This window comes from Perissodus microlepis, chromosome 17, assembly GCF_051167445.1.
Source record: "Perissodus microlepis isolate ML-2025 ecotype Zambia chromosome 17, ASM5116744v1, whole genome shotgun sequence".
NCBI classification, from domain to species: Eukaryota; Metazoa; Chordata; class Actinopteri; order Cichliformes; family Cichlidae; genus Perissodus; species Perissodus microlepis.
In genome coordinates, this window is record NC_140477.1 from 33,762,890 (window position 1) to 33,777,036 (window position 14,147).

The window sequence follows — 14,147 nt, forward strand, 5'->3', positions numbered from 1 at the left end:
TGCCCTAAATTGGTCTGGGACTTGCCCTGGAACAAGCAGCAGTTACAGGTGTAATTGGCACTTTTGTGTTAGTTTGTGATTTACAGCCTGCTAGACACTGAAGATGATGGCAAGTTATCATTATTGTTATTTAGGGCCCTCCAACAGACAATATTTGGGCCAAGGCTTCCTGTTCAACTGGATGATCGTTAAGTGTTTTGAGATGCCAAATGCAAGTGCATTCCCTCTTTTGCTCCTTAATCTATGTCTGCTGTTTTCTTATTTTTACATATGGCTGTCGATTGAGCTTGATGCCTTCAACCTCTCTCTGTTCTGTCTCTTCTGGTCATACTGTGATTTTCTAATTCCCATCTTTTTGTCTGCTTGTTTCAAAGATGTAAAAGGCACAACTATCAGTCTTTAACTTTAAGTGACATCACAGTTTTAAAATCATCACCTTTTTTCCTCCTTTTCACCATGTGAGTCGGATTAGTGTTGCCAAGTCAGATTTGCATCTATACTTCTCTCCCTTTTTTGTAATTATCATTAAGTAGCTCTCAAACCATGATAAATTGGACAGACGACAATTAGATAAGTCATTAAGGCAGTGTGTCACATTCGGCGCACATGATCAGCCTTCCTCTTGGTGAGCTGTTCTAAATTTCTTCAAGCATGCCAGCAAAATCAACAACAAACTGACAAAAGCCATGGTGAGTTTATTCACAATAGAACCTGCTTTGCTGTTTTGTTCTCGCAGGCACTATTTGTCATCTGACTTGAGATCCAAATAGGAGTATTTTGCTGGCTGTGTGTCCCGTGGTTAAAGGAAAATTGGCAGGAGTTAAAGCCAGACTGATAACTAAATTGATAACTGTGTTTTACAGTCATTAGTTTTTGCCCTATTTCTTTGAAAGACCAATGCAGGCTTGTGTGAATGTGTTTATTGATTTGTTAGACGTGATCCAAGGTTATGTAACTTCTGAGCAAATAAATGACACAGATGACACATTTCTCTCAGACTCACTAGTTTTGTGTACAGATTACAGAGTTCTGATTAAACTTTGGTAAATGTAAAGTTAAGGGTTTGAATGCTGTCATTAGAGGTCATCGTAAGTATAGTCATTCATCATGTGTTTGTTCCACCCTGGGTGCCGGTGCTTATTCTGCTGTCAGGCACTTTGAACACAAGCATTCCTAAACCCCTTTACAAAAAACAGAAAAAATCATTTTATTAGTATTCCAAGAGGTTACAGTTTCCAACAAAGTAATATTGGCTCAAAGGATTTGAAATGTTAAAGACACATGCCTAATAATGCCTCTTCTTGCCCAAATAAGACTGCTGTTGTTCTAGGACAGCAGAAACCACCACATACTGAATGATTAACTACCTCCTGTCAATATTTTGGGTGTGGATTTGGTGTGGTTTGGCAATCTAACCGGACTGTAGAATTTCTAATTGCTCATCACATTATTTTCTGTCTTTCTTTATTTTTGAATTCTTTCATTCTGCCAAAAAAATTGTGCTGAATGAAAAGTGCTGATGAGCTGAAACCTGACACACAACCTGAACACCACTAAGAATGGCAAAGCAGTTGCTTAAATGTGGTTTAGGGAAAAAAGTCACATTTACATGCAATGTAAACGTATTCTGCAAACCATGTGGTTTTTGGTGAATGTGAAAAAAATTCTAACCTTGGTCTCCTCAACCTGTTTGTATTCCCAAGTCACCACATATGGATGCTTCTTCAGGACTCCTGAGTGTCACATTGCAACACACTTCGTAACCCGTTAGGATAATTTTTCAATATAGCGGTATTCTGATAGCACCAATAGGAGTAGATAAACATTTGAAACAGATGCCTTGAGCAGTCAAAAGTACTCTCTTGGTGCCATTACCGCTTCGGGACTGTTATCAGTGCTTACTGAGGATGTGTAAGTGAAATGTATTTTTACATAAATCAAACCACATAATTTAATTCAGAAACCTAACTAAGAGCAACAGAAAAGATGAAGTAAAGCAAAACAGAAAAATAAATGTTTAAAAAACAAACTTCTGACAGTGACTTTGCTGTGAATGTTTCTTTAAAACAGAATCATTATCCGTTGGTGTCCAATTACGATATGACCAGAACACCAAACAACACCTTGTGCCAATGGCATTTGATAAAATGATAGTGTTTGATGCTCTGGATATATAACACACACTCAGACTACCCACTGAAATATTCAGCTCGGTAGGAAAATTAATTGACAACAACAGTAATAACTTATTTTCAGAAATGTTACAGTGGAAAATTTCATCATTTGCTTGTTCCAGTTAATTGTTTTAAAACAAAACATTTCAAACACTATATATATTTTTAAAAAACTATCAGATTTATGTAAAATAAGAGTAAGCCTTACTCATTTTTCTCTTCTCTCTTGGTCTGAGCTGACTGAATTTTGCATGCTGCCAAATCTAACACATTCTACCTTGTGGTTCTGTCACATTAGTTATCACGTTCCAAATGCAAATAACTGAGATAAACTACATTTTTGTAAGCACAATGGTAATACTGTACCAGGGGAAAACACTGCTGCTGCCAACTGATTTTTGGTGTGATTCTTGCAAGAGGAAACCACTGGGGCAGAAAGATGAAGCCAGTGTAGAAGTGCCAAAAAAACAAACAAGCTGCATTTCCTTCAGAGATTACGGGAACCTGGTTTCAAAAGTGAGTTACTCACCATTTATTTGCATTAATTCTCAGCTTAGCAGTGTTAGAAAGCACGTTTACCGCATGGTCTTTGTGTGTGTGTGTGTGTGTGTGTGTGTGTGCATTTCACCCATGATGTTTATGGATGGAGCTTGCAAAAACCAGGCTTGGCTCATGTTAATCAGTGCTGGGATCATTGTTCAAAAAAAGTACTGTATTACACATTAGTAATGAGGCACATTAGTTAATTACTCTCCAGAGGAAATAATTTGTTACACTACTCGTTACACTATTTTCTTGTTGTTCTGTACATTGGCCCAAAACGCATCTCATAATAACCAGTTAACAATATAACCCTGGGGCTACAATCCCACAAACCAACACTAATCCCTATCCTAATAAGGACACACGTATGATCTTTCTTTTAGTTTTTACATATGAACAAGAACTTGATGACACAAAGAAAAGATGAAAACCAGCCCAAACAGAGTCTGCAAGCCTGACCACTGATCACTGCCTTTGTTACCTCTTCAGTTTAAGACTCACGCTTGTCTTTGGGCTAGATTAGCATTAGCATCCTGTCTATACAGATCTCAGCAAAGAGTTGAAGTTGCGTTAGCGGTATAATGACGCTGTTTCTGTCCTGGACACACTTTGCATTTGCCATCTGCTCTTAACCTAATGTGTAATAAAAAATAAATGCAATGTATATATATCAGCTCTAGAACGTGCTACAGTAATGTGTTACTTTGTAACGTGTTACACCCAACAGTGGTGTTTAAATGATAACTCCTGTCAAATATGGTCACACCTGGCATGCAAAAAGCATAGTGCCACTAATTGTACAAGTTACTGACATTAAGAAAAAGAGTTTGAGAGTCATATAAAGACCTTTACACTCAGGGAAAACACTATGACAAATGACTGTTTTTTATCATTTGAAAGATTTGAGTCATTTGAATATCCCATGAAGCTTTAATTTGCCTTCACACATCTATTGACTGTTGGGTTGCAGCACACCACATCACTTGCAACATGTTTCTCGGGGAAGTTAGGCATTGCCTAACCTCTGTTTTATCATTAGTTTTGCAATGCTTATTAGATGCAGGCAAATTAACCACTATTGTCCTTCCACATGCTTGCAGCAAGAAGTCATGATATTAGATACCAAATGATATACGGTATATCAGCTGGGCTGTCTTTCCCTTTGGTTTTACTAAACCCAAAAACTGAGATGGGTAAGTGCAACTCCTTTAATGTGTTTATCTTTCATTATCCAGACATGACTCAGACTGTTCATGTTTAAATGTGAAAAAATGAATAGTATTGCAGAATCAGTTCAGGTCATGTTGTGTTTCAGATCTTAAACTGAAACAACTGAAAAGTGAAGTAGCTTGTAAAATCACTAAATGGTCTTGGAATAGAAATACAAGTGAGATTAAAGGCCTCAAATACTTGCAGCAGATATAGTGCAGATTACAGATTAAGCATCCAGACAGTCTTGAAAAGGAACACAGGACCAGTGTTGGGAAGGTTACTTTTAAAATGTATTCCACTACCGATTACAGAATACATGCCCCAAAATGTATTTTGTAACATATTCCGTTACTTTACTCAATGAGAGTAACGTATTCTGAATACTTTGGATTACTTAATATATTATCATGCTTTTTACAACTACATGATTGTACTATTGCTGTGTGATTTATTACTATTACTGAAGGTTACTTGCCATACCAATACCAACTAGATGTTTACATTTTAATATAAATGAGTAACAGTAGTGTGGACATTAGGTAAGGCTGCACTTTTTGCAGCGATCTTGTATAGAAAACTATTCCGCGTGTATATAAAGGGACCTCTGGCTAATACGTCGGGTTCGTGTCGGGCTCGTAGCTGAAAACTAGCTTTACTTTGTTGTCTGGGTCAACTTTGCTAGCGAGAGACAGAGAGAGGCGTTGAAAGGCTGCTCCAACGGAACTTTTTGTTTCGGAGGAAAACACAAACACAGTGTACAGTCGAGTCTTAATAGCTTACTTACAACTGGGCTCATCAGGCACTCTTTTTGGCTGCAGTGGTTATTATTGTATTTACATGCGTCCACCTCCTGTTTCTGCTCGGTGACAACTCGTACATTTCCTTTTTCTCCCTCCTCCCGCTCACAGACACATAACGGGTATGGCGGTCCATTCTCCCTGCAGCACGGACTATACTGCCCATGAGGCTACATTCTTTAGGGCGATGCCTGTAACACTCTGCTATTGTCTTCATATTAAAAAATTTTTGTGAATAATTATTTTAAAATATTTCTTCACATCATTATGCGGGCGGCAAGTAGAGGTGACATGGGCCGCGAGATTGAGACACAGGCATTAGAGCCTCTAATTTAGAGCCTCTTAATGCGTGTTTTGTTTGGGGCGTGGAAACCAAAAATAGAGAGGGCATAGCCTAACATATGAAACAGGAAAATACCGCCGAGTAATCCCTTTACATCCCACCTTTTTAAATGGTAACTGTAACGGAATACAGTTACTCATATTTTGTATTTTAAATATGTAACAGCAGTACATGTATTCCGTTACTCCCCAACACTGCACAGGACTCTCAGGAAATAAACTTACTGTCAGGCAAACCACCAGGCAAAGCACAGACGAAGAGTAAGTCACCTTTATAGCATGCAAAGCCTGTGCAACTAGTACTAGAATTATGACTACATTGGACCATAAGAGGCCAGCCATCAGTGGAAGTAATACGGTGGAAGACAAGGGTATGGAGGCTGGTTTCATTCTGATTTAATACAAACAGCACCATAGTTCCAAGCTCCATATATTTCATAAATATGTAATGCAGATTTTTGAAGAATAGTCCAATTGTAGCGTCCTTGTCTGGTGATAGGGTTAGCGTGCATTGCTCTCATGTTTCCAACTGCCACATAAACACATCATTCAAACAGCCTTTCCAGTGCATTACCACCCCACATTTATACAAGCCTCCTTTCACTTAAAGTGTGCTTTGATTATTGTTACTTCACTCAGATGTTTGAATGATGGATTTAATGCTACACAAATATGAACCTACTGACCAGTTATACTGGGGAGTCAAACATAATGTGTGTGGTAAACCCAAGTCATAAATCCAAGCTTCTTCTTCTCCCTCATTCATCATAACTCAGTCAAATCTTGACACACAGACAGGAAACACATCGCATTCAGTGTGAGTTATAGTTTGCATCAAAAATGCACTTCACTTGGAAATCACAGAAACAAAACATAGTTCAGTACTTGGCTGAGAATGATTATGCTTTTGTTTTTTCTTCCCTATCAAGTAATCAAATCATAGTTGCCTGTACATTCAGGCGTACCCTGTAAACAGGAACTTGAATTACTAATTTAGCATACAGTCAGAAATGTATCCACACGGTGTGTTTGCCCCCAGCCAATGTCACTAATGCAATAGAGAGATCTGTAAAATCAGTCCTTTATTCCTGAGTGATAAAAGCATGGATAGGCCAACAATGGAATCCAGGGACAGCTGAAGAATGCTGAAAAATGAAGCCACTGTGGAAGTGGTAAAAACTCCAGTTCCTCTTGAGCCACTTGAGACAGTATTCATTTTCAGCCTCTATGAACAGCTTCACTTTAACTCTGAGGAAGTTGCATGTTTTTAAGTCATCCACCTAGATTATTGAGTTAGAGGTGTGGCCAAACTGATTACGGGAGTCCTGTCACAGGCAGCTGGAAGCCAGGCCAACGTCTGCTAGGCCTCAGACATTGAATTAGACCTCTTCACTAATTGTACGTAGTGTTGGTACCTTCAGGAGCATTTTAATGGATTATTTGACTAACATTATGGCTTACTGTTTTGGTATAGACCACCCCAGAATTCTGTGCATAAATTTTGTTGACTTAATTTCTATCTTTTTGTTAGTCTGTTACTTAGTTTTAGCTTAAATGTGACAAAACTCATATTATGTCATACACTAATGATGGCTACCTAGAATTTTAAAAAGAAAGAAAGAAAGAAAGATGGCAAAACATGTTAGTGTTAGTGCCAATGTGTTTCACACCACTGGAAACATTTCTTTGATGATTACCCCAAATTTGGGGTTTCTGGGCTTTGAGATAAACATTAGTTGGGATTAGTATTATGTTTGGTTTAGAGTTAAACCATATGAGGGGACATGTATAGGGGACTGAGTTTGTGTGCAATGACTATGAGTCTGTTTTAAAAACACCAGGCAGCAGGTTTCTCCCCGAGGCCATCTGAACAACTGCCAGCTCAAATATCAAAGGTGGCCACATCAGTCCACACAGACGTCACCTATAGGCATTTCATTCTATACGGAGAAAAAGAAGATTGCACATCATCTTAGACACATTGGACATGTGTGCTTTTTGTTTTTTCATTTTTTCAATGAAGCATTAAAGTTGAGTGGGATCCCATTGCTGCTAAAAAGTAGAGAAAAACACAAAACTCTTCCTCCAAGGGAGTCATTTTTCATGGAAGTGACGTTAAGAAATGAAAGACAGCATAATCTGTAGTAAAAGCAGCACCTCCATGTCATGTCTTGGCAAATCAGATAATGACTGTTAATTTAGCAGATGTGAGAAGCACCATAGATTACGCATGGGCCACTTGGGTGCTGTAAATCTCTGCTGAAACTGACAGATTGGAAGAGAATGTGACCCGACTTTGCCTGCAGTTTTATAGTTTTAGCGGGGAAACCATAATCATCTTAATGGTGAAAGACCCCAGATCTTAATCTGATATAACAACTAAATGAAATCAGGTTGCAAATTGGATTAGTGTGACCAAAAATAATGAAAACGTGTACATAATCTTTTTAGACACCATCTGACCGTCAGACTCCTTTTGACGAAGGGAATAGTTGAGTAGCTAAATACAAAAGATATAGAATATAGCATAGAATTGTTATTTTTAGTTTAGTTCATTTTTTTAGTCTTATTTATTTATTTTGACCCTGTGAGATAAACAACACTGACAAATGGTTTCATAAAACAATCTGGCATTTAAAAAAAGTCACTGGTTAACCAATGTTTGTGTTTGTGTGGTTGCCCCTCAATCCGACCCCTGCATCCCCTATTGAGTACTTTTACTACAGATGCCGATATATCTGTGCTTCTGGTAAATCTAAGCTATTCAGCAGAGCATATCTCCACATGATATGAATTTTTACTTGAAAAGCTCATAATCTTTTCTGTTTAATAAGGAACACTAAAAGTTAAACAAAAATTAAAAAATATGGATGCAAATGTTACCCCTCAGTGCTGACTAGGGTGACCTGATGTCCCTCTTTATGTGGGACTATACGGCCTTTTGCCCCTGTCCCACAAACTGAGTCGATGTCCCACATTTTGACTGGCTCTGTGTGATGTGCGTCTGCACAGTTTAGTTCTATTTTTATTTCTAAGTCAGATAAGAAAATTTCAGACTACCTCCCAGCATTAGTAACAGGCCCCACATTGTTCCACAGAAACAGTTTTTGGCCCACATTTGTTTTTTGGGGATCTAGTCACCCTGGTGCTGGCATTGACCTCCAGAGAGGAGCTAAGCTATATTAGCTAAGATTGTGTTTCAGATTTATGTCTCAAATTTGCATAGCCAGAAATAAATAAACAAGTCAAATAATTAACCTTGCAAGTCCAACGGGAAGCAGTCGTTGTGATTAGTTACCTACTTCCCATAAATGTTCTGTGTGCAAGGTCAGATTAGGAGCGTTAGGAGATGTTTGAAAGGATTTCATTTAGTGCTTTCAGTCAGCCACAGTCTCTAAATTTAGTGACAAAAAAGTGAGGTATTTAGGTACTTCTGCTACTGTTTTAACTCCATTAAATAGATATTAATTTGTTCTGGAAAAACTGACATTTTGAAAGGTCATAAGACAGCAAAGCAGAATACTGGCTCTCTTATGTTTAGCCAGGCAGGTTTTATGTATATACATAAATAACCACTTAAAAAGCTTTTTATGGGAATTCATCACAGAGTTTCCCTCTTAATTTGGAATAGTGTGAGTGGAAAGAAAAATGTCTGGGAAGGAGACGTAAAGAGTGAAGAATGAAGGACATAACGATCTAGACAGTGGAGGTGAGGGAGATAAAGAAAATCGTTGAGACAGGGAGGAAGATTACCGTCTCAAAACTAACAGAAAGAGGACAGCTGGACTGTCATATGACTGCACTGCAAGGAAGGCCAAGCCTCACCTTGAAACCTCATGATCTCTATCTACTCTGACTCTCTGGGAATTGTGGGAATTACCGTTAAAGAAAATGAAGGAAAAAAATAGACAAGCAAACATAACTGTGCTAATGAGGATTTCCATTTAGAGCCTTTTATATCACAGCAAGACTCAAGGTTACAGGTCAAAGTAATGAACGTCTTAAATGAATTGTGGAGGATGTATACGTGCATGCGTCTGCAACTCCCCTGCTTTGTGTCGTTTCTGTTCTACAGAGCAGAGCTGCCTAATCCCCATCCTTACAGTATGTTTTGCTCTAACTAGCCATAAGAATGTGCAGCGTAAACACTCTGCTAAATGTGTAAACCATGTCAGAGCAGGCGAGGCTGAGAATCTGTGACCATAGGATGAAAGAATCAGCTTGGTCCACACCAAAGAGCAAGGGAAGACAGGAGGAAAATTAAAGATCGTGGTAAACCCACTAATACTTTGCTTTCCTCACCCTTTTGGTATTAAGATTGCTCTTGATTCATTTGCTTGACATTTAGGCTTTAACTGCATGTTGATGGGTCTTCGCTGACCAGAAATCTTTTCTATTTTTTTTAAGAAAAGTGCTTGAAGTCTCGAGTACTTGACTTTAATTACAAAACACTCAAAAAGCATCTCAAACCTAGAAACATAGTCGAGGGCTTTTGGGGATGTCGGCATTATAGATGGACCTCTGGGACCAGAAAAGTTACTACTGGTCCTTGTGAAGGTGACATTTCTTCACTTTCACTTCTCCAAGTATTTTATGGAATAATAATGCTAGATTGAACATGTTCTGCCAACTTTCTGTTTAATCCAAGTCCATAATACTGCATTAAAGTTTCAATGGTTGACCAAAAATGTAGAAAAGATGATTACAGAACACGATGTAATGAAAATAAATGAGAAATTAAATTCATAATTTCTGAATATTTTTCATTTGTTTTAATTTGCAGCTTCTTGTTGCATCTTTTTTTATTTTGAAAGTTTAATTTACGAACAGTAACAGGCTCAAACAGACCAAACAGAACCTTTTCAGATGTTTTTTTTTAGTACAGAACCAGAAACTGGAAAAAACAGTCAGAAACCTGAGCAAGGACTTTGCATGATTTTTTGTGACTTTATTTGTTGTTTCATCTATCGGATTTAGGGGTCTGCCTTATTTGGAATTTATCTCAATTAATAATTAACTTGTAAAATGCAGTTGCTGAACAGCTCCATAAGGTGGTGCCATTTTCCTATTTGCTGCCCAAACAAGAGTTTTTAGTTGTACACAGACACTGACGAAGCGTATGTCGTAATGGCCTCCTATTGTGTGGTAGAAGTTGAGTACTGGAGAACAAAGCGCTAGTGTAGAAATCTCCGTTTCCATAATCCCACAAAGTTCTAAGATAGGAAGCTGTCCCATGCTAGATAAGCTAGCCGACTTTTGCTAGTTTTTCCACAGGCACCATCGCATATTACAGGCTTTGTACCCTCATGATTTAATTGTTTAATTGTTTTTCCCCCTCAGTGTGGGAGGTTGTGCTGCACACATAAATGCCTTTGTGAATATATTGGTAATTAGCACATTTTCCAACGCTAGATATCAGAAAAGTGGCGTATCCGAGTACAGAAGCAGATACCTGTTGATATTCCTTTTTGGTCCTCTATGTCCCACTAGTGGGACCCACAGTTTAAAAACCACTGCTTTAAACTAACTAACTTCACAACAAGAATATTTGAACATCAAGGCATTTTGGCTTCTGTGCTCTCAGCTCACATGTGAATGTACTGAAAAGAAACATGATGGATATAATGATTACTTTTTTTCCTGCTGCCCATCACCCTTTGTGGATTTTGCATGGACCTTAAGCTGAGTACGAGCAGTAGGCCTATCCTGAAAGAATACCCTCATCACTGTTAGTTAATAATAACTGAATTAAAACAAGTTTTTTTCAGGAAAATATACCAAATGAGCACACTATACATGTTTTTAAAATTTTTTTTTTTTTTAGCCAAAGTATGTTAATAGCACAGGACTTGATTTTGAAATTTGTTACAGCCACAAAAAGCTGAGATTGGGATCCAAGATTGATTCTCTGGGTTTGTCCCACTAAAAATATCCCAACACTGATTCTGTAAAAGCCTGCTTGCGTTTAAAAGGTAATGTACTACTTTCATTTCCATGGTAAAAGTTGTTAACCCTCTCAAGGCAGGCATTGCCGATTTGCAACAGTTAAAAACTAACAACCTGATTACCCCACATACATATTTTATGAGGTTTTTTTTACTCAGAAGTACCACTGCAGGACTTGGTTGTGCATTAGCAACAAAAAGTTTAATCTGAGCCTGAGAGGGTTGCATTTTTTGATATATACGTTTTCGCTTTATCCTTCCCTCATACATCTGTTGGATTTTTTGTTTTCTGTGATCTAATAAAACTAATTTGCCATTTTTGGGAAGATTTAATTGTACAGTTTCTGGATATGTGGAAAAATGTCAGTTGTAAAGTGAATTATACATAATGCTGCAGCACGAGGAGAGGTGAAAAAACATCGCATGTTGAGGGGAACAGATTTCCAGAAGAGGAAGGGGGTTCGGGGACACTACAGCTTCTGGTCAGTCCATCTGGAAATGTCACAAAACATCTGTGATGGGATAACACTGGTGACCCACCCAGACTGCCTTTTCCTGGCTGATGCTCCAATCCAACTCCATTGGTCAACAAGAGACCAGTTAAACAGAACAAGTGATTGCATCTGTTTCTTTATTTAAGTTTCTGGTGAGGGAAAATGTACTAAGCACACTTTTTGGTGTTGTATAAGGTTACAGTCGCACATTTTTACACCTCCAAGCTTCTTGGCACGATCTCTGCCATTTTCACTCTGCATATTCGTTAAAGTTGATTTTATGCCTCATTACGTTTGTTTCTGTTGAAATAAGCTCGCTCTGATTTTGATCTTTGGTTCTTGTGTTTTTGGCGGCAGTCCTTTGATAGCTGCGCATTCATAATTTCCCGACATGTTTTCTCAAGCTACTCTTGGAATTTAAACCAAGGTAATTTAAAAGAAAAACTGCCACAAGAAATGAAAGCAGAACAAAAACTATACAAGCAAGTTATGAGATGAGATGCATAAACAAGAGAAAGAAGTTAAACTGTCCACAATAAAATTATAGTGTTTTTAACCATATCTACTGTACTTCATGTTCTTACACTGAGCACCGCCCCTACGCTGTTCACAACCCTAACTCCTTATTTTTTCTCCATTCTTCCTGCAGTTAAGCACAAAATGAACGCTGTTAAACTGCAGCTGCATGGCATGCCCGCACGCAACAGCTCACAGCTGGAGCAGCAGCTTCTCTCAGGATTCCTGGGAGGCCATCATTGACTCAAGTGCCCATAAAGTTACGGAATTGAGCCGGTGTCTCCCTCTCTCGCCTCCTTCCATGTGTCCTAATTTCCCCGTCCTGCTGTGTGTCTGGATGTCAGGAAAGGCTCAAATCCGCCACCGCAACAGCTGCTCCGGCGGCCTCTTGGCGTGCATACACACTTCGACGCACGCACGCACGTACTCAGAAAAGTGTACGAGAAGCAGCAGCAGGGACTCATCCACCAAAAAGGCTGAATACGCCCACAGATGCGCGCCATTACACAAAGCTGCCCAGACCACAGATCCTACAATACACACGCCTCATCAAGCCATCGTGTTAGTCCACGCACCCGCTAACAGCATCAGTATTTCTGGGAGGATTATGCGACTCATTTAACACCTGCCAACAGTGAAATCTGAAGTCTGAGGTGGTTTGATGGAAGGGAACAAGGTTATACAATGTACCCACGTGCACCTACTCCAACTCCAATTCAAATATTTTAAGTATGTTTTCACATTCATTTTAAACGAGTTGGGAATGTTTCTTGCATGCGCATTTTTAACAAAATACTAATTTACAGTACTCAAGTTCAGTACGTAAGAAGATTCTGGAGATGGTATCTTTGCGCCCGGAGAGCTCTCACTTTTTCTTTTCTTTTTTTTTCTTCTTAGGTCTAACAGGTTTTAGTCTGCATGCGTATACAAACAACGGGCACGCACACACACGGAACGAGCAAAAAGCAAAGAGGGAGAGCAGTGCGCACAGGACACCTTTATTGTAGGAGTCATCCGTGACACATCAACTTTCACAGCCACTAACCGCGATCTGAGGAGCAATTAGCGCGTGGGTAATCCAGAGGCACATCGTTCTCGTGCGCATTCGGCCAGATCCGCTGGTAAAACTCCCGCGTGTGACTAAACAACAGGAGTTCCAAACATTTGTATGCGTAAACCAACTTTGTAAATAGCCAACCTTCAAGTCTACCTGTTCCAAACTCCGAGGAAAACGTGCAACATACGTTACTTTGTCCATTCTGGGTAGTTTCCCTTTTTACTTGGTTTTACTGAATAATAGATTACAGTTTTTTTTAACTAAATACGAAATCTTCAGCACATATTTATACGCGATTCTCTACCAAATTCAGGATTTCTGAAACTTTTTAAAGCCATTTGTACAAGTTGTAAATCCAGCAGCTCTAGAGCCGTTTACCCAATCCACTTCATAAGAAATCATCTGAGTCTGTTACCATCGTTTAAATAATGTTGAGCAAGTCGCACACTTTGGCTTATACCTGGTGTCAAAGAACCAAAGAGTTTTGCAGCGACAAAAATACTCCACTAAGTTCCCAGTTAAATGAAATCAGTTGTTCCTACCGTAATAAAGGTAACCATAGCATCGGCGGGTTAGTATCCAACAGAGTCGACATGAAGGTGATTAATTTTACACTGAATCCTTCGGCGAAAACTTCCCACTTTGTGAGGGCTGCCGCTTGTCTGTGCGCCACACTAGTTCTGTGTGGACAAGATCAGGGTGTGCGTAATGCTCTCTCTCTCTCTCTCTCGCTCTCTCTCTCTCACACACACAGACTCTCGCTCTATCTCCTTCTTTCTCTCTCCCCCCCTCTCTCTCTCACACACACACAAACACACTCTCTCCCTCTCTCTCTCTCTCTCTCTCTCTCTTTGGACAACATAATCTACGCCGCTCTTTCTGTTACAGGACAGATGGCTCTTGGCGCATGCAGCAGCAAAGAGCAAAGACCTGCATGCATGCATGCGGCCACTGTCTGTCAGCGAAGCAAGCCTACTGACATGAATTAGGACACAGAATTAGGAGCGTGTGAGTGTATGTGTGTGCGTGTCGCGCGCGTGTGATTAATGCTCTCTTTCAGTTTGTCT

The 14,147-nt window shown here is 39.3% G+C and overlaps 1 protein-coding gene across 1 annotated transcript in view; it reads right to left on the bottom strand.

Annotated features, from left to right (window-relative positions):
- ntf3 (neurotrophin 3) overlaps window positions 1–13,743 on the bottom strand; it is a 37,551-nt gene extending 23,808 nt beyond the window's left edge. Inside the window, exon 1 of the mRNA XM_084910157.1 lies at window positions 13,623–13,743. Within this exon, the coding sequence (XP_084766283.1) occupies window positions 13,623–13,640 (18 nt within the window). The 5' untranslated portion in view covers window positions 13,641–13,743. The remainder of the gene's footprint in view (window positions 1–13,622) is intronic.
- Window positions 13,744–14,147: the final 404 nt, after the last annotated feature.